Below are 19,166 nucleotides of genomic sequence, written 5' to 3'. Positions count from 1 at the left end.
AAATTTCATCAGCAGGAAGCTGAACTGATCCGTTCAGTATTAAAGTGCTGTGTCGCTTCCTTTGCAGAGAAATTGCCAATTGATTGTGCTTTCAGAAGAGGAGCTTTTAGTGTGACGTCCAGAGCGAGAGAGATGGAAGTGGATTAGTTTATTTTCTGACCTCTGCGTCCAAAAAGGCATCCGCTATGAAAGCATCTCTCCCTCTCTGTGGTGTGGATTTGAAATATTCATGCACTGATAATTCATTTACAATGCAGATTTTTCACATACTCCAAGGATTAGGCTGATCCCGGGCCTGCCGTAGACGCTGTGTCTGGAGGAAAAGCTTCCCTCTGCTTTCAGAAGTGTCCATGAATCCTGCCCTTTAGCACATACTCAGCCTCTGTTTCCTGTTGTCCTGGGATCAATGGGAATGCTAACGGACAGAGGTCTGCAGGTCTCATATTGTATATCAAACTCTGATTTCATACGTGTTAGGGTTCGTTCCCTTTAAGACGAGAGGGGGGACGAAATGATGGCGCAGCTCAGCAAACAGAAATGCTCTATTATTAGAGTGAAAGTGAGGCCACTGGGATGGTTTCCACCTCTTAGCAACAGCTCTGTGTCTGGCTCTGCTCACATGATAATGGAGCACACATTCGTGAGTCTATTCATAGTTCATTAACACTCTTCAGCTCGTGCACAGGCCGCTTTGTTTGCTCTGCCTACGCCTTCCTTCTGTAGGAGGAAGAACAAACTCCATCGAGCCGCTCTTTGACTCACTTCATTTTCTTTCTCTGCCCTTGATCCTCTGCTCATCTGAGTCAGAACATGCCTTTTTATGTTGTTTGAATGTTTTTTAAAGTTCACAAATACGCAAATGATTGTCATTGTGACACGAGTGATTTTACCCAGTTATGAACTGATTGGTGACGCTGTGGTTTTTGGGTCACGTGTCACTTAAGGTGTGGTTATGAGTACATCAGATGACCAGTTATTATACTGATCATTTATGACGTGGTTTGGTGAAGTGATATTTACGCTTTACGCGGTCGAGTAAGCAGGATCTGTGGGATGCTGATCTCCTGGGGCACCAGACGGTCCTAAAATCAGGAAGTGGAGGTTTGCTTTCCTGAGATTAACCTGGATGCAAATGTCTCTGTGTGTCTTTTTGCTTTTTTATGGCGGTCACAGGCCAAAGTTACTCTCAGTTAGTCTCTAGATGGGTGAAATTGCATGTTGACCAATCAGAAGTCCAGTCCTTGCCAGGTTTTGGGACCAGAACTCTCCTTCCTGTCCTCTAAGAGGTGTCTGGCTGTTGGGTTAGCCTCTTTATCTGATGGATTTGGACAGTTTCTTTGTGTTAGTCCACCAATATCCAATCAAAAGGCAGAGAGGGAATGTGCTGTTCATCACAACAGTGTCGGTTTTAGTATTGTATCTCCTTTAAAGGGCCCAAATTGAGCTAATTTTCAAGGTTATAATTTTATTTTTGAGGTCGGCTATAGAATACATTTACATGACTGAATGTTCAAACGCCACATTATTTTTCTCATTGCTGCTGCAGCTCTTTTCTCTCTCAGTCTGATATTTTATTTTGTTCTTTTTGTACCATATTTTTCTCCATCCCATACAACATGCATCCATAATGCCATGCTGGTCTGTGGCTGCAGATCTCCATCAGCTCAAACGGCAACACTCGGCTTCCATGAGACTCTTCGAGGACCAAACAATGCCTTTTAAATTCCCCTTGATCTTCACAGGAACTGCTCAGATCATGTTTCTAAGCAGAGCATATGCGCCCTCATGAGATTTATCTGTTTATTTGTGTTCGTTTGTTTTTGCAAAATAGTCTTTTGTGGTCTCATCCGCACATGCGACATTGGTTGATAACATAACAGCACTAAAGTAATAGCCTAGTTAACAGTTACTTGCTTACAAAGTGACATGGGAAGTCAAACTATCTTTACTTAAAATGTTCTTTCTGAACATGTTCATTTCCTGTCATCCCTTTGAAAATCTGAAAGCCAGGTTTTTCCTAATATCTGTCATTATTAGTAGAAACCAATAATTCAAGAAGTTCCAGACTTTAAAGCTCTTGATCCTAACTTGCACTTGGCCTTATGAAAAGTAACATTTCTTTCTTTTTTTATCTATAGCATTTATGAAAAATAGCAACCTTCATATTTAGAAAATATAGCAACAACCAGTTGTAATATAAATCTTTAGTGACTATCTATTATACAAGTTAGTCAAAATTAAAAAAATAAATTAACACAATATTAACAAAATGAATGTAACACAATAAATGCAGTAGGGTGTGATAACTAAAGGTGGTCATGAGTAGGTTAGGGCAGTAATGTTGGAGCAGGAGGAGGTTTCTGTGGCCAGGTTTTGTTCGACTTTCTCCGTTTACTACATTCTCAATAGAATTCAAATGAGCTGCACATTTTATCATCAGTGACAAGATCAAATCGCATCACACTTTTGGAGCGAGTTGATGAACGCGCCTGCGGTGATTCGCGCGCCACTCTTGCAAAATGAAACAATTGGGCTTCCGTCACAGTCATATTGCACAAATAATTGATCCCTTCAGTTCATACGGCTTATAATACCGGCAACATGTGAGAAGTGCCGGTGTTGGGCTGAATTCCGACATCGCCAAATTATTACCCCCTAGAATCTATGATTAGGGGCGGGCTTATGGTTAGGGGTGGTGTTATTGTTAGGGCGTGGCTATGATTAGGGGTGTGGTTATGATTAGGGGTGGGGTTATGGTTAGGGGCGGAGTTATGATTAGGGGCGGGCTTATGGTTAGGGGTGGTGTTATTGTTAGGGCGTGGCTATGATTAGGGGTGTGGTTATGATTAGGGGTGGGGTTATGGTTAGGGGCGGAGTTATGATTAGGGGCGGGCTTATGGTTAGGGGTGGTGTTATTGTTAGGGCGTGGCTATGATTAGGGGTGTGGTTATGATTAGGGGTGGGGTTATGATTAGGGGCGGAGTTATGATTAGGGGCAGAGTTAGGATTAGGCAATCAGGCAGTGTACTCAACTAGGGGGGGCAATATTTTGCAGGGGGTCGAAATTTGGCACAGCACCGGTATGCAAGAAAAAGTGAGAGTACGCTACAGATGGAAATATAGAAGTGCCGGCACTGTGTATGGTGTGTATCCACCCACTTCAAACACTGCTTCTAATCATTTAATAACGTTACTGACATACTGTTACTTCAGAGCTTCAGGTTTTGTTATTGTGTTGAGTCATGCAGTCTCTGAATCATTATTAGTATTATGATCAGTCAGTGATACTTATGACTGTTTACTTTTGTGAATTCAGTAATTGTGCTCCTACTGTCACCGACACTAATCACATTAAATAAAGATTATTGGTGGGTTTTCACAAGCCCTGTGAGATCCTGCTGGGCTATAAAGCTGCTCGGGACTTTCTGTTACCCGCACATTAAAGGTGCTGTGTGCGATTTCAGACACTCTGCTGGTGGTAACGTGGTTATGAAGAGATAGAGTTTAAAGGGGCTTATCCTACACTCCTGGAGCATATAAGCCCACTTATCATGTTAGTCAAGGTTTCTGTGTGTGGCTTCATGATTTGACTGAAAGTGAAGAAGGTAGAGAAAGAGAGAGAGAGAGAGAGAAAGAGAGAAAGAGAGAAAGAGAGAAAGAAAGAGAGAAAGAGAGAGAGAGAGAGAGAGAGAGAGAGAGAGAGAGAGAGCAAAAAAGAGAAGTGTCACATGTTTTCTCCTTATACACATGAATCAGCCGATTGTTACCTGGGTTACAAAAGGTCATTTGTTACTGCTAACAGATAACAGTCCCATCAGGATTTCACAGACCTTTTCTGATTAGGGTTAGGGTTTTTTCTGTGGCCCAAAATGGCTCAAAAACGGCTGATATTTGCAGGAAATGTTGCTTAAATGGGCCTACCTCATATCTGAGCTTTTCTTTATAAAGTCCTGAAACTCTGTATGGCCAGTCCATCGATGTTCATTTTGCGATGAAAGGACATTTGGAATTATGGATTTTGATTAGCAAATAATTCCTCTGGTTAGTGTTTTGTGGAAATAAGACAAAAGTACAAGCTGCCTTAATGTGGCGATTGGTTGAATTTGCATGAATTCCGCAGGGACTGAGATGAGATTAGCGTCCGTTATGGTGTAATGCTGCAGAAAAGAGGTTTAATGGTACCACCCTCCAGGAACACCAGAAGACAGTGTCACCTGCCCGACCGTCGGGTCGATTTATAAAAGCCCCCTCATTCTGTCAGTGTCCTGAGGGGACGGCGTCTTAAATTCAGGCAGACGTGAAATCATTCCGAAGGCTAATGTGTCAAACGGCTTTTATTGTGTCAGGCCTCATCCCCAGGCAGACCCCGAGGGCTGATCATTTCAATAATTAAAGACATGCACAGCAGCGTCTCAGCAACACTATCTGGGCTGATCTCGTTTGAAGGCCAGCCCTGTACAGTCGATTACACAGCACTCACTCGCGCTAGCCCAAAATGTGCTGATGTTTTAAACATGCCTATCTGGCAATGACAAATGAATTAAACATCATTCTTGTTCAATTTCAGTTTTATTCCACTTGGTTATTTGCAAGATTAATTCTTGCTAAGTTAGCTAGGGTTTAGGGTGTTGAGTAGTGTGTGTACAGTGATACTAAAAGACAAATTTAGTACACTTAATAATGACGCATCACTATGTACAGGCGAGCAGATGAACCCTGGATATAAACACAACACAGTTTCTCATGAAGCGCTTCTCCATAAAAAACCATGAATAAGAAAACGCTTGATCCATTGAACCGCGGAGCGTGTTGTGTTCATATTCTCGGCTCATCTGCTCGCCTGTAGGGTATGCATCATCAATAAGTTGTATACTGAATCTGATCTTCTGATACCACTGTTTTAGTACATTAAGGCACTTTAAGAGTTTTTCACGTTAGGCGTTTTAGAATGTCCTGCTGTTTCTAGTGATTGAAATACTGCAGCAGGAGCTGTATATGGATCACATAATCCTAAAATGTGCTTTTTGTTCACATATTTTAGTGTTACTTCTATTGAGAGGTGATCTGAATATTGGTGGATTGAAACAGATTAACATGCGTGTGCTGCAGTTCTTTACTAATTAGATTTATTTGGATATTTAGTTGAACATGTAGTGTCCCCAACTGAGCACGCCAAGCCAGAGGCAACAGTGGCAAGAAAACCAAACCCCATCAGGAGCAGAATGGAGGAAAATAAACCTTGGAGAAACCAGGCTCAGTCGGGGGGGCAGTTCTCCTCTGGCCAATTAACAAACAGCGTATGATTATTATTCTGGAAACTTTACAGGTCCAGAGGTCATAATAGATTTAAATATTCGAAAGATGGGAGTCATCACGCCGGAGACGGGTTTATTGAGGATGCCGTGACGATGAGGCAGTTTCAGGAGGAGGATAATCACAGTCTCTCAGACTCTTCAGGGTCATGCGTTGGTCATGTCTGGGCGCAGGTCCATGGTTTTATGAGGGATCATAAACGTTGCATGTTATTTTTTATTTAGTACTGTCCTGAATTAGCTAACAGATTTTTACATATAGTCCACAAGACAAAATAAAAACTGAATTTATAAAAATGAACCCATTCAAAAATGTACCCTTATGTACCTACTTCATATGTAATCGACGACTGTTTCCATGTGTTGTGATGGTTGTTCTTGAGTCTCTTGTTTGTCCTGTGCAGGTCCGGCACATTCTTTGGATTTCTTGAGGTGTTTGTGTATTAAACTTGCCTTGTATGTAACATGAACAAAACAATTCAACCATTATTCACAATTATTTCTATAGGCATTAATTGTCAGCAATAGTCATGGCCAGACTCCAAACAGTCTGTTTTTCCTCCTTCTTTCTTCTATTTTATCTTCTTTCTTTTGCTAAGCATGAGATTTGTAGTACAGTTTGCACTATTGACCGCACTTAGGACCAGCTCATTAACTGAAGTATCAAGCGTCCTCTGTTTTTCAGACTTTAATTGGGGAAATCCTCCGCCCAGTGTCTCTGTGTCATGGTCTGAAGGTGATGAGGCCTGTGCAAGGACAAATGTTTCACATCTAGCGCATGTTAATGAGATAATGTGCAATAAGCCTCCAGTGAAGTAAAAACAACCCATAATGATAATGTTAGTAGGCTTCACGCTGGTTCACCAGAAGCCATTGCCCCAGACCACCCATCAATGTAAAGATACTCAATACCTCCCAAACCTAGAGCCACACAGAGTGTGTGAAACACATAATACAGAGTGTGTGAAACACATAATACAGAGTGTGTGAAACACATTATACAGAGTGTGTGAAACACATAATAAAGAGTGTGTGAAACACATTATACAGAGTGTGTGAAACACATAATAAAGAGTGTGTGAAACACATTATACAGAGTGTGTGAAACACATAATAAAGAGTGTGTGAAACACATTATACAGAGTGTGTGAAACACATAATACAGAGTGTGTGAAACACATAATACAGAGTGTGTGAAACACATTATACAGAGTGTGTGAAACACATTATACAGAGTGTGTGAAACACATTATACAGAGTGTGTGAAACACATTATACAGAGTGTGTGAAACACATAATACAGAGTGTGTGAAACACATTATACAGAGTGTGTGAAACACATTATACAGAGTGTGTGAAACACATTATACAGAGTGTGTGAAACACATTATACAGACAACACTGGTAAACAAACATAATAAGAAGCTCAACCATACTTGCTTCTTCTCAAATGTGCTGCGTAACACAAGAATGTTTGTTTTAACAACAAATGTAGCTTGTAGTTGATGTTACCTTTAGGATGAAATCAGTTCTCCAAATGTTTGTTCAGACACTTCACACATCCTGTCTGCCACGTCCACAGGTTTCTGCGTTCACACTGCATGCGAGAGCGGCCCGCGCTGCCTTTGAGCCGATTTCTGCAGCTCAGCAGAAAATAGAGCCCAACCGATAAAGGATTTTTAAGGCCGATACGATACAAATATTTGGTGATTTAAAAATCCGATATTCCGATATATCAGCCGATATATATATATATAAATTAAATAAATAAATAAAAAACAGAAACGCGTAAAAAAAAAACTTAAACAGATTTCCCTTACATTAGTTATTTGTAGTTACTCATGGTCCCTCAGCCTCTCTAAAATAATTTGATAATGCAATTTAAAAATAAACTTGTTTGTTTTATTGTCACAACAGAACAGAGGAACATAAAAATATATTAAAGTTCTGATAAATAAAATGTATAAAAATACAAACTTAAGATATGAAACTTAAAGTCGTTTGGACGAAAACACAATAACAAAAACAAAACAAAAAATCAAAGTTACCAGTATTAATAGATGTGGTAAGCTTCATAAATATAACTTTGAGCAAGACTGGAAAAAAAATATTCAGTTAAGTTCTAGAAGTTCTGATAAATAACAACAGCAAAATATAAACTATATACAGTAAATATGAGCTACCTTATAATTACAATGTCAACTTGCTTATCCCTTTACATGCACTCTTTTAATTCTATCTATCAAGCTACAACAAACCATTTTCAATCATCATTTGCTTCCTGCCTTCTAAAATCTACTACTGATGATGCAGTAAATCCATTATGTGACTCGTTAATGCTGCGTCTGAACGAAATCAGAAACGCACTTTCGTTCACTCCTCACGTGCTTAACTTACGATCTACACTGGAACTACAAATATACTAGTTATAAATACAGTAATCATTACTTTATGTAGGCAGAATAAGTTTGTTGTGATTTCCAAGGTGCATTAATGTTAGCGGTCTTCCACTGATAGCCATGGCATTAGCTAGCTTTGTGGTTAGCGTCTATGATGAGTCATAATTTAGAAATATGTATACTTTTTCAAAGTAACGGGCAGGGGAGAGATGATACGTCTCATGCTGTCAAACTGTCAGACTATTAAAGAAATACATCTTATTCAGTCACATTGTCCGAGTTAAACTTACAGTCAGTCAACTGTAACAACCGTAATTACCAGCTCTCTTGGCTTACATGTAACAGCAAAACTGGACTTAGCAGTTACAAATTGTGTCATGTTATTTGAGTTAAGAGAACCGATGGGGATGTTCTTTTAATTGTTATTCAAGCAATATGTCTCGTTGCCAACTTACATGCTCTTCACGGATGATCTCCGTTGTGTTGTGAATGGCAGACATGACCTTGCTGTTGAAGCCATAGAGCTGTCCCAGACACGAGACGTGTAAATCTCACGGACTTATCTCTTTCATGGCATCCTGCATCCTACAGTACACACATGTAACGCACATTATTAGGGACGTCCCGATCCATTATTTTATGTCAGCTGTCACACAGGTGTCGTGCAGTAGGTGGCGCTATGCAGCTTCAAGTGGGTTTGACAACCGTCGTTAAAAGCTCAAATGTGCACGCATGACTCTGGAGAACCAATGAGGTCTGTTCTAGCGCGTCACACACACGTTCCAGCTTCCGTGTTTAGCATACTTGATGCGCACTTTTGTAACAAATCACTCAAAAGTAATTTACTTCTCATTTTTATCGGCCGTCAGGCTGTCTATGACTTCATTGCCATAACGTGTTGATATGGGTCGGACGTGACTGGCATTCTGACACTTTCAGGCCTCTAACCTTTTTTTGTCTGCAATTATTCTGCTTATTGTGCATATGAAAACTAAAAGTAAAAAAAAAAACAAGAAACAAGAAGACTGTAAATTGTTAGTCAACTTGTGATAAGCATATTCAATTTTAAGACGAGCTGCTAATAGTCCTAAAAAAACATAACCCTCTTTTGACCCTTTATTCTGAATAATTTTCTTGAAAGCTATACACGTAGAAGTTTAGCCACTCCAAAGATATAAAATGAGTTTTTTCTTTACAGAATACTTTGGTCCAAAAACAAACAAAGGAAAATAAAAACATTCTCCCCAAATCAAACACCACTGTTGTAATAAATTAAATAACACCCCTAACCAACAACATCCACAAAACAAATGCACCAAAGTTTCATTTTGGGTACAAAACGAACAGTCCACCCCTTGACTGGGATCTAAATGGGCTACATGTTTGTTAGTGGTTATAGACCCATGTATTATTCTCCATTGAAAATCTCACGTCCGTTTATCAATTGGCAGTTTATACAAAGATCTCCAACATCCTTTCACCGACTGATCTGGGCCAACAATAAAAACACACAGCCTTGATGTTTTCATTCCGTCCAGAGATCTCATATGGAACACCTTCACACAGAATATAAGTCGATTTCTTCAAAAGAACCCAGCTGTACATTTGAAAATGAAAGGAAACTCTTCTCTGAACCCAGCCCCTCTCCCACCATTGGGGAAACTGAAAGAAATGGGGAAATGTATTCACACCCAACCAAATGTATTCACATTGACCAATCACATCACAATCACGAACTAACTCCTCCAGTGACTGTGGCAGTGACTCACTATTTTTTAATCAATCTTTCTGATCTTATATTTGCCAATTGCCCCAATTCAGTTAGGGATGGAGTGCATGGCTTTAAAGAGATGGCCTAACTCTGTACATCCTGCCTCTCTCCGTGCTGAACGTAGACTGGCTGACTTTAAAGACCTCACACAAAAGAAATCATTATTAACAAGTGGATCTTCAAAGAGCCACAACCAGGCAAGGCAGCTGAATCTCTTGATACCTTCAAAATCTGCCATGCCTGTAGAACTGATTCATAAAAAGATGTTAAACCTCCCAAATCAACGTCTTCAGTTTTTAACAGAAAGAGTTGCTTGCTGTAACCCAGCCTCCCAGCTCTGCAGTTTCATGCCATCTTAACCCCTTTCCATATGAAAATCTGTGTGCAGTATTCAATCTAAAAGTCACTATACGTGAAGATAAATCAATCGCTCTCTCTCCTTTGTTGGAATAGTGTTAAAACAGCTGTTCTGCAGGAGGTTGGCAGTAAAAGAGCTCACCAGGACCTCATGCACATCAGGCTCTATAATCCCCCAAAAAGTCCAGGTGCGCGCCCTGAAGTCAGCTGATTAACAGCTATCGTGAGTTCCTCCAAGCTTCTTTCTTTATCCAGCTCAGCTGTTCGGCTCCACTACACTTAGGAAGACCCTCTAAGAGTTCAACACATTCCTCATCACATTGCTTCTTGCCAAACAATTCTGAATAAAAAGCTGTGGCACATTTCCTAATTTCCCGTCCATCTGTTGTTACATGCCCATCTGGCCATCTCAGACATCAAAACATTCGTTTTTTCCAAGTAGAAGAAAAAAGTACTTGAGGCATCCATGTCTTTTGATTGAATATATCTTGACCTCACCAGGCTCCTTATACTTTTCTTGCAGCAAGGAACTCAACTCATAATTTCAATCTGTCTCATTGCCTCCTCAAACTTTTTTATGGCCTGTTTTAACATAACAGAAGAAAAAAGTATATTATTGACAAAAGGTTTGATTTGAGCCTTCCCAACTTCCTACCACTTGTTTAAAGATTCAAAAGCATGTTTTTTTTCTTTCCACTTCTCTCAAAGAATTTAAAAATTCCTCTAAAATTCCTAAAATTTGCTTGCTCACATCTGTCACTGTAACCTGATTCAAAGACACTGAATGACATCAGTAATGATCCTCTATTTGATGACACTGATTGCTGCTTGTGTATTGTTGTCCTGCAGGTCCCTCCGTGTGAATCTACCATGGACCACATGCTCTGTCAGATGCTGGTCCTGGGTATGGCTGTAATGATGGCCCGTGCGTGCCCCAAGTACTGTATGTGCCAGAACCTGTCGGATTCGCTCGGGACCCTGTGCCCGGCTAAAGGCCTGCTCTTCGTGCCATCTGATATAGATCGCAGCACCGTGGAGCTCCGGTTGGGGGGAAACTACATCCTTCGAATCACACAGCAGGACTTTGCCAACATGACAGACTTGGTGGACCTTACGCTCTCACGCAACACAATCAGCTACATTCAGCCCTTTTCCTTTGGGGACCTGGAGACCCTCCGTTCTCTTCATATGGATAACAACCGTTTAGTGGAGTTGGGCCCTGATGACCTGCGAGGGCTGGTCAGCCTGCAGCATCTCATCCTCAATAACAACCAACTGGGGCACATCTCTGAGAGGGCGTTTGAAGACGTTGCCGGATCACTTGAGGATCTGGACTTGTCCTACAACAACCTTCAGGCTCTGCCCTGGCATTCAGTCCGGCAGATGATCAACCTGCACCAGCTGAGCCTGGACCATAATTTGTTGGACTACATTCCCGAGGGGACCTTTGTGGATCTGGAGAGGCTGGCCCGCTTGGACCTCACCTCTAACCGGCTCCAGAAGCTTCCGCCAGATCCCATCTTTGCCAGAGCGCAGGATTCAGAGGTGATGGCCACACCGTTCGCCCCTCAGCTGTCCCTCAGCATAGGAGGGAACCCGCTTCACTGCAACTGTGAATTGCTTTGGTTCCGGCGTCTGGAGCGAGATGACGACCTGGAGACTTGCGCCTCGCCTCCTGGCTTGAAGGGTCGCTACTTCTGGAATATTCGGGAGGATGAGTTTTTGTGTGAGCAGCCACTGATTACTCAACACACCCACAGGATGCTTGTTCTGGAGGGGCAGACCGCCAGTCTCCGGTGCGAAGCCATCGGAGATCCCACCCCAACTATCCATTGGGTGACCCCTGACGATCGATTGCTGGGCAACTCTTCCCGCACAGTGGTGTTCCGAAATGGGACCCTGCAGATCCTAATAACCACATCAAAGGACTATGGGACCTTCACCTGCATTGCAGCCAACCTGGCTGGGGAATCGACTGCTTCAGTGGAGCTGTCAATTATTCAGCTACCCCACATTAGCAATGGCACAGGCCAGGCATCACAACCCAAGTCCCGTCTGTCAGACATTACAGGCAGCTCAAGGACCAGTAAAGGTGCTCCCAAAAGCCAGCCAGAGAAAGCCGTGTCCGTGTCTGAGGTGACCGCTGTGTCTGCCTTGGTCAGTTGGTCCGTCAGCAAGACCGCTCCCAAAGTCAAAATGTACCAGCTACAGTACAACTGCTCCGATGATGAGGTCCTAATCTACAGGTACGAAGCAGAATGTCTTCTTTCACATTTCCTGGGCTACCAAGTACTTGTTGGTTGAAACGTGTTGTCCTGATTCAGTATCTGAGGTCAGATGAGATGTTGTCAGGCTATGATAGATTCATTATTCTAAATAAATAAAAAGTCTATCATCTCAGAAAAATCCCCTTAACTGTCCTGTCAGACATTACACTGGGCTCATGGAGGCGCGTGCTGTGTATCACTTCACTATATATAAAGAGCAAAGTAAATTACAAGCCTGCAACATCGTTGTTATGTTGTCAAATAGTAAGAAATTACCAAAAAGTACCAATAGATTATGTAACTAGTATGTTGTGTGTTAGCTGGGAAGGATTTGCATGCAGGTATGATGTTCATTCTGCTCATTAGGATCAGTGTCCATGTTTTATTAACAGTTCCTGTTAGTATTGTGTTGCCAAGTTTCAGTAACTTTAAAGGTGCCCTATGACATTTGTTTGTTCAAAATTTAAATAATGAGCGAGTACAACATGAATCCATCTTCCAAACCGTGCATTTGTCTTATCCTGAATCACTATGGTATGCCTATAATAATTGTTTATATTGGGATTATTTTAGCATGAGCGGGACGCCACCTGCTGTGGAGGAGCACAGTACCGGCGTGATGCTTATTTACAGAAACAGAGAGAAGTAGCTCCGGCTAAAGTGTTCTTACGCAAGACACATGCAAATCAACCACACTTTGGAAACTTCCCCAGCTCAAATTAAAAAAAAAAATTCTGAAGAAAGACAAACATAAATAGTGATGAAGGTCAAAATATGAAATGCTGTAGATGAATATTTGAGTAATCCAGTATTTTGTAGAAGTCGGTCAAAATGACAATTGTCATCTTACATTTGGAGCAAAAGTTACATGTGGATAAAAATGACTTTAGAAAGATGGCAGCATCCTCATTTAAATGTTATACAATTATTTTTATAAACAAATTTTTATATAACAGAGATTTATTAGATCTGTTAGAAAAAACTGTTGACTTTAGCAATCAAGTTATATCAAATTATATCAAAATCAAATTATTATTATATATTTTTGCATTCTTCTTCATTCATGCATGTCTTTTACCAGGAAAGGAAAGATCAAAATCTAAATGTTTAGCCGGGACCTCTGGTTGAGTTGACACAGAATGATCTACTTTATGTTCCCTTTGTGTTATTTTCTATATTTGTGATGACTGTGGTGGCTCATACAACTAACTTTACTGTACTAACTAAAACAGTTTAACTCTTTCCCCGCCATTTGTTGGAAATTTCTGCCTTTCCGTGTTTTCACTGTTATACGGTAGGGGGCGCTATTACACATCTTCTGAAAGAGTACAGGATCTCCTGATCAAAACACAGGGAAGAAGAAGCAGAAACGAGCGGTGTCATATGCAATCATATGCACATGTAAAATATCCCGATCATCAACATTTAAACATCATATGAATCTTAACTGCCTAATGTTATGAATGAGATCGAGGACGAGCTCTAGGACTGAAGCTTTGAGGTGTTGATTGACTCCGTCTGTGTTTGATCATCCTCTGAATCACATCTGGATGAGTCTTTGACAAAATATATTAGATGTTATCAGCTTTTTGCTCAAAATGTTTTTTTTAAGAAACTTACCCACATTCAAGTGTTGATAAAAAAAGCTAGAAAAAAACTTTTGTTGTTGTTGTTTAAAAGCAGAGGATCTGTTCTTCCTTTTGATATATTGCATATTCAGATATTCATACAACAAGATATTCTAGGGGCCATGAAAGTTTTGTGAAAATGATCAACAAAAAATGTTTTAATGCTGGCGGGGAAAGAGTTAATATCCTTTATACTGTTTATTCATCAGTTGTGTCAAGTGCTGGGTGATTTTATATAGCACGCCCTTCCCTTTCTTTATGTCTACTCATTATTCTCTGTATTCACACACTAAGGCGGTTCTGAGACTCGGCAGTGAATCGTGTGTCAATCCTCTGCTCTGTGATGAGGTAATAGTGTATTATAGAGTGCACTTTCAGAAAGGGAATCCAGACAGAGGGAAAATCAAATTACTTAAGCCATTCACTCATGAATATCTGAAGAAACTGCTCGGCTCATGGGCGTCTGCATCAGAGAAGAGACGCCTGTGCTGGTGTGAGAGATCAATGGGCAATGTTTCCAACAGCATACTGAGAAATAAACTCTCATGTGGCCAATATTACAGTATCAAAACCAGCTGCAACTCCACAAGAGTGCCAAGACGGGCAGTATTTCTATCAGAAGCGCGAGGGTGAGATCTCTCGGTTTGCTCTCTCACACTCATAAGAGCCAAAGAACACACACCTTGTGTTTGGATGAATTCTGTGATGCTTTTCCATTCATTTAGATGATCATATAGTTATAATGTATTAAACCATATTGTGTTTAATGGATTGTCATGCTTTAAGAGAAGAAGTCTGGGTCTGGGACAAGAGCTAAACAATAAAAAACAAATATAATATACATTTAGCAAAAGTAATGATGAAAACATGGTAAGAAAAAATAGTTTCCAGCACAGTTTAATGTGGCCTTCAAATAACAACAAGACAAATGTATTGCTTTACATTTGTGATATTGTAATATGTTATATTTGATTTAGAAAACAATCAAAGAATGGGCTATTTGAAACCTGAGCTCTTTGCAAGCTGTGAGCGAATGAAACAGAAGAGAAGAGAGGACGAGAAGAAGAAGAGCTGAAAGGAGGAGAGCAATGCCTGGATGAGCTCATGCTGATACTTACAGGAAACCAGAGAAGTTACAGTATCAGTGTTTCTGCTGTAATGAACTCCATCTGAACCTGATGAGCATCAGAGTCGAGGGAAGGGAAGCCCAGCGAGTCCGGCTGGAGCTGCTGTGGTCAGTGACCGTCCTTCAGAAGAGCCTGTACCTTCATCCTTTCACTGCGACCCACAGGTCAAACGTCTGCAGAGGTCAACACTTCACGCGCTCTTGCTGTGTTTTTCCTTTCTTTATTAAAATATGGTATGTCATTGATATCAGATAGGCCATCTGCTCATGCAGAAGCACAGATGGGTGAAGAAGGAAAGCAATTACTGTCGGCAGGGACCAACTCAAATGAAGTTTGCATGCAAATAAGAGCTGTCCAGTCATGTTTAGTGGACAGGTAAGCAATATTTTTAGACATCTGGCCCAGTTTGTGGCTTATTCTGGTCAAGAACAGGAAGAGAGCGTCTGACTGACAAGAACTATGAACTATCAAATAATACACACGAAAGAAAAATCATTCAAACAATTAGAACAGAAAATAATGTGTAGACTACGTCATGGGAAAAGAGCAGAAATAATGCACTTGATACAGACGCTACTGAACTCTGGGTTAGAACAGACAAGTGTCACAAAAATCTGATCTGACACTTCAGACACATTTAAACCAAAATTCAGATCTAATTGGATCCCCAACTGTTGTGTTTTGTCACGTTTCTGTCATATATCAGATGTCAGGCTGTTTTTTTTCTCTGTAATTTTACATGCGAGTGCAGATTGAGCTTGTAGTGTCTGAATTTCCCTCTTCTCTTTCCCTGCTTTGCATAAAAAGCATCTGCTGAATGAATAATGTGCCGGAGTCGGAGTGTCGTAATCCCCCGTTCCTAACACATGAAACACGGGGTCGTGTTTACGAGCGGGAAAGGCGACACTGAGCTGTGCGGATGTGGCAGACACACTGATCTATAGACATGTATAATCTATATAACGAGATCAGTGAAAGGTTTGGCTCACGTTTAGTTGAGATACCATGTAAAATATCTTATATAAATGAATATTTTTCATCACTTTGAACTCAGATGTAGTTATTTGGGTTTACGGTTTTTGTTTTGTTAAAACTACGTCCATGTTGCGTCTCCATCTTGAATGTGTGGCGTGTGGTAATAATGAATTCCCAGCTCTGAGCTTCATAAGTGCACTTCAATGATATGGTGTTTTTGTTGTTTGATTCTATTCTAGCCTATTAATATCATGTTAAATCAGTCAGGCACATGATCTTCTGACGTTTGACGAGTGTGTGGTTGTGTGTCCGTAGGATGATTCCTCCCTCCAGTAAGGCCTTCCTCGTCACCAGCCTGGTGTCCGGGACCCGCTACGACCTGTGTTTGCTGGCAGCCTGGGACGACACGGCCACCACGCTCACGGCCACTAACGTGGTGGGGTGTGTGCAGTTCCTCACCCGCGACGAGTACTCGCAGTGCCAGTCTCTGCACGGGCAGCTGTTGGGCGGCACCATGATCCTGGTGGTGGGCGGAGTGATCGTGGCCACGCTGCTGGTGTTCATCGTGATCCTGATGGTGCGCTACAAGGCCGGGGACGGCGGAGGGAGCAGCGAAGCCCCCGTCAGCAAGCTGAGCGATGTCAGCGAAACGTACTCTCAATCCAATGGAGGGCGGCTGGGGCAGAACGGGGTGCCTCTGCCGGTGCCCAAACCCAAGCCCAAAGTGACCCGGCAGGACAAAGTGGTCGAATTCAAGACTGGTTCGCTCCAGAGCAGCTTGTCCGCCTCCTCCTCCTCCTCCTCCTCTTCCTCCTCAGGTTCAGTAGATGCCACTTCCTACAGCCCCAACAGTGCCCTCGCCCACATTTGGAGGTCTGCACCTCCTAAGCCCCGCAACAACTTGGACCAGCTCCTGGGGGCCTTCACGTCGCTGGAGCTGCGGGGCCAGGCCAAGGACCCGGCGAGCGCGGTGGCTTCGGCCCCGGAGGACCCTACTGACAAAGAGCCTCTGCTGGGCCGGACACTGGACTCACGCATTAGCAAGTTGCTCATGTTGCCTCTGGACTCCAAACCCAAGAGGAGCCATTCGTTCGACATGGGCGACTTCAAGGGGTCGCCGGCGCAGCAGCTGTGCTCGTATCCGCGGCGGATCAGCAGCATCTGGACCAAACGCAGCCTGTCGGTCAACGGCATGCTTCTGCAGTGCGACGAGGACGGGGACAGCGGCGCCAGCAAAGGCCCCAGCTCCGAGTGGGTCATGGAGAGTACTGTATAGGGCCCGACACGCTATATACTCCATCCTGCATGACGTTTTTATTGTTATCCGCCTTGCCATATCCAGAACAGGTGAAGAGTCAACGCCATTCAGGGGTAATTCACCAAACAACCCAGAATGTAGTATTTCAGCTCACAAAACCCTGCTAAATCTGGCAAATCACCCGCAGTCCAGTTTCAGAACAAACACGTCTAATTCCTCAGTAAAGTTGGCTTGTTTTAAATTGATATAGTTCTAAAATATTATTCTAAATATAAAGAATAGAAGAGTCTACATCACAACTGCAGCGATAACGACACCGAACCGGATCAGTGGAATCTCTTTCAGCTGATGAATGAGAAAACATTGACAGCCAATCAGAATCCAACCTGCTTTAACAAGCTGGAACATTTAAAGTGACAGACGTCAAAACTGCAGCAGGTGTTTGTAATAAACAGACCAGGGGTCGTTTATGAATTATAGTTAATAATATGTGAGAATGAAAGCGGTCAGCTCTGATAAAGCATTAGGTCACCCTCGGTTACTGACGGACAGCTTACAACATCTTCCGCTGTACAAAGTCAACGCTGTACATTTTGGAAATATTCAGCTGAAGTATATTGAGTCCTATGAAATATTCCACACACATTGAAATGCCTGATGCATGTGTGAACTCCGTTCATGTGTACCTGTCAGTTTTCTCAGATCGGATAGCCATACAATCATAAAGAGTAAAAAGGCACTTCCTGACCAAAAGGTTGCTGACCCCTGGTGTAGACGCTAATATAGTTATCTTCATATTCATCGTTCTTAGTGTGAACGGGCCTTTATTCATCAAATGTGCCTGTGCAGTTGCTGTTGCGCTATCACTGCGTCCAGACGTTTGTTCATGAGAGATGGAGAAGAGCATTCTGACAGACGGGCGGGCGAGGGCTTCCAGTGCTTTAAAGTGTTGAGCGGATGCTGACACAGGGAAGGGATTGTCCTGATGGTCTTCTGCAGGACTCAACACTCACAGACGGGACACACAACGGCCGTCATTCTTTACATCATCCCTGAACCTGTGGCTCGTTCTGGTGAATTCCCCCTCAGTTGGCTGTGCTGACTTATTGGTGTGTGTGAGTGTGTGTGTGTGTGCATGTGTGTCATCTTATGTCTTATTTGTGTCTGAAACCATCGGACGTGTTGGGATGAATGTGGAAGAACTGTGGGATAAACTCTCGTGCGACTGCAGTTTCTCACGGCTGGTCTGAGAACAGAGGCACACAGAGGAAACTGTAGCAAATTGCCATGCCAATGATTTCCCTGAAGAACAACACAAAGACTCTGTGAATATCTTTCTGTGCAACACTGTTTATATGTGTAATGAGTTTAAAAATGTCTATTTTTTATCTTGTTTGTCAAATGCTCCTCTTTCTTGATGAAAGAGATTTCCTGCATTCATCTCATTCTCACTCTCTCCAAGCTCTCATTTACTCGTTTTTCCCTACGAGAAATCATGTGTGCAATTTTAATGAATCTTCAAATATTTGAAGCTGGTTGTTTACATGTGATGTTTTTCTATATTCATGTATTTACAAAGGTGATGGAACGACATGAGCATTAGTAATGAAAAATGGCTGTGAAAACATGTCTGCTGTGTTATTTTTAGTCCCTACCAACTCTATTACTTGTGATTTAGAACAAGGCCGGTCCAGTGGCTCTGGAGCAGGGGCTGGAGTCCACTAGGGGGCGTCAGATAACCTCCAAGTGTGCTGTGGATGAATTTAAAGTATTTAAGTATTTAGCATGCGATTAAATCCCCCCCCCCCCCCCCAAATAGCTATTGATTATAATGAAGACCATCCAGTGCTTCTGATACAGTGTTGGGCAACGGTCAGCTGTAGACTTCGAGAACCACTGGCAGCTGGAACTAAACAGATTTGCATTTAATACTGAGACATGATTTGGGGTTCAATGTTATTTGTTCTTCTTCACATGGACGACATGCTTTCATCGGGTTCTGTTCACACACAGTTCATTAACAGGAGTGAGAACCGCATCCCAGTACCCAGTCCGTTCCTGAAGGATTCAGC

The 19,166-nt window shown here is 42.1% G+C and overlaps 1 protein-coding gene across 1 annotated transcript in view; it reads left to right on the top strand.

Moving 5' to 3' along the window:
- lrfn2b (leucine rich repeat and fibronectin type III domain containing 2b) overlaps positions 1-18,718 on the top strand; it is a 95,390-nt gene extending 76,672 nt beyond the window's left edge. Inside the window, exons 3-4 of the mRNA XM_079830817.1 lie at positions 10,689-12,085; positions 16,152-18,718. Of these exons, the coding sequence (XP_079686943.1) occupies positions 10,710-12,085; positions 16,152-17,112 (2,337 nt within the window). The 5' untranslated portion in view covers positions 10,689-10,709 and the 3' untranslated portion in view covers positions 17,113-18,718. The remainder of the gene's footprint in view (positions 1-10,688; positions 12,086-16,151) is intronic.
- Positions 18,719-19,166: the final 448 nt, after the last annotated feature.

Source organism: Gobio gobio, assembly GCF_949357685.1.
Source record: "Gobio gobio genome assembly, chromosome: 12".
In the NCBI taxonomy this organism is placed as follows: domain Eukaryota; kingdom Metazoa; phylum Chordata; class Actinopteri; order Cypriniformes; family Gobionidae; genus Gobio; species Gobio gobio.
Note: the sequence above shows the minus strand (reverse complement) of the source record. Positions and strands in the feature narration are given on the sequence as shown.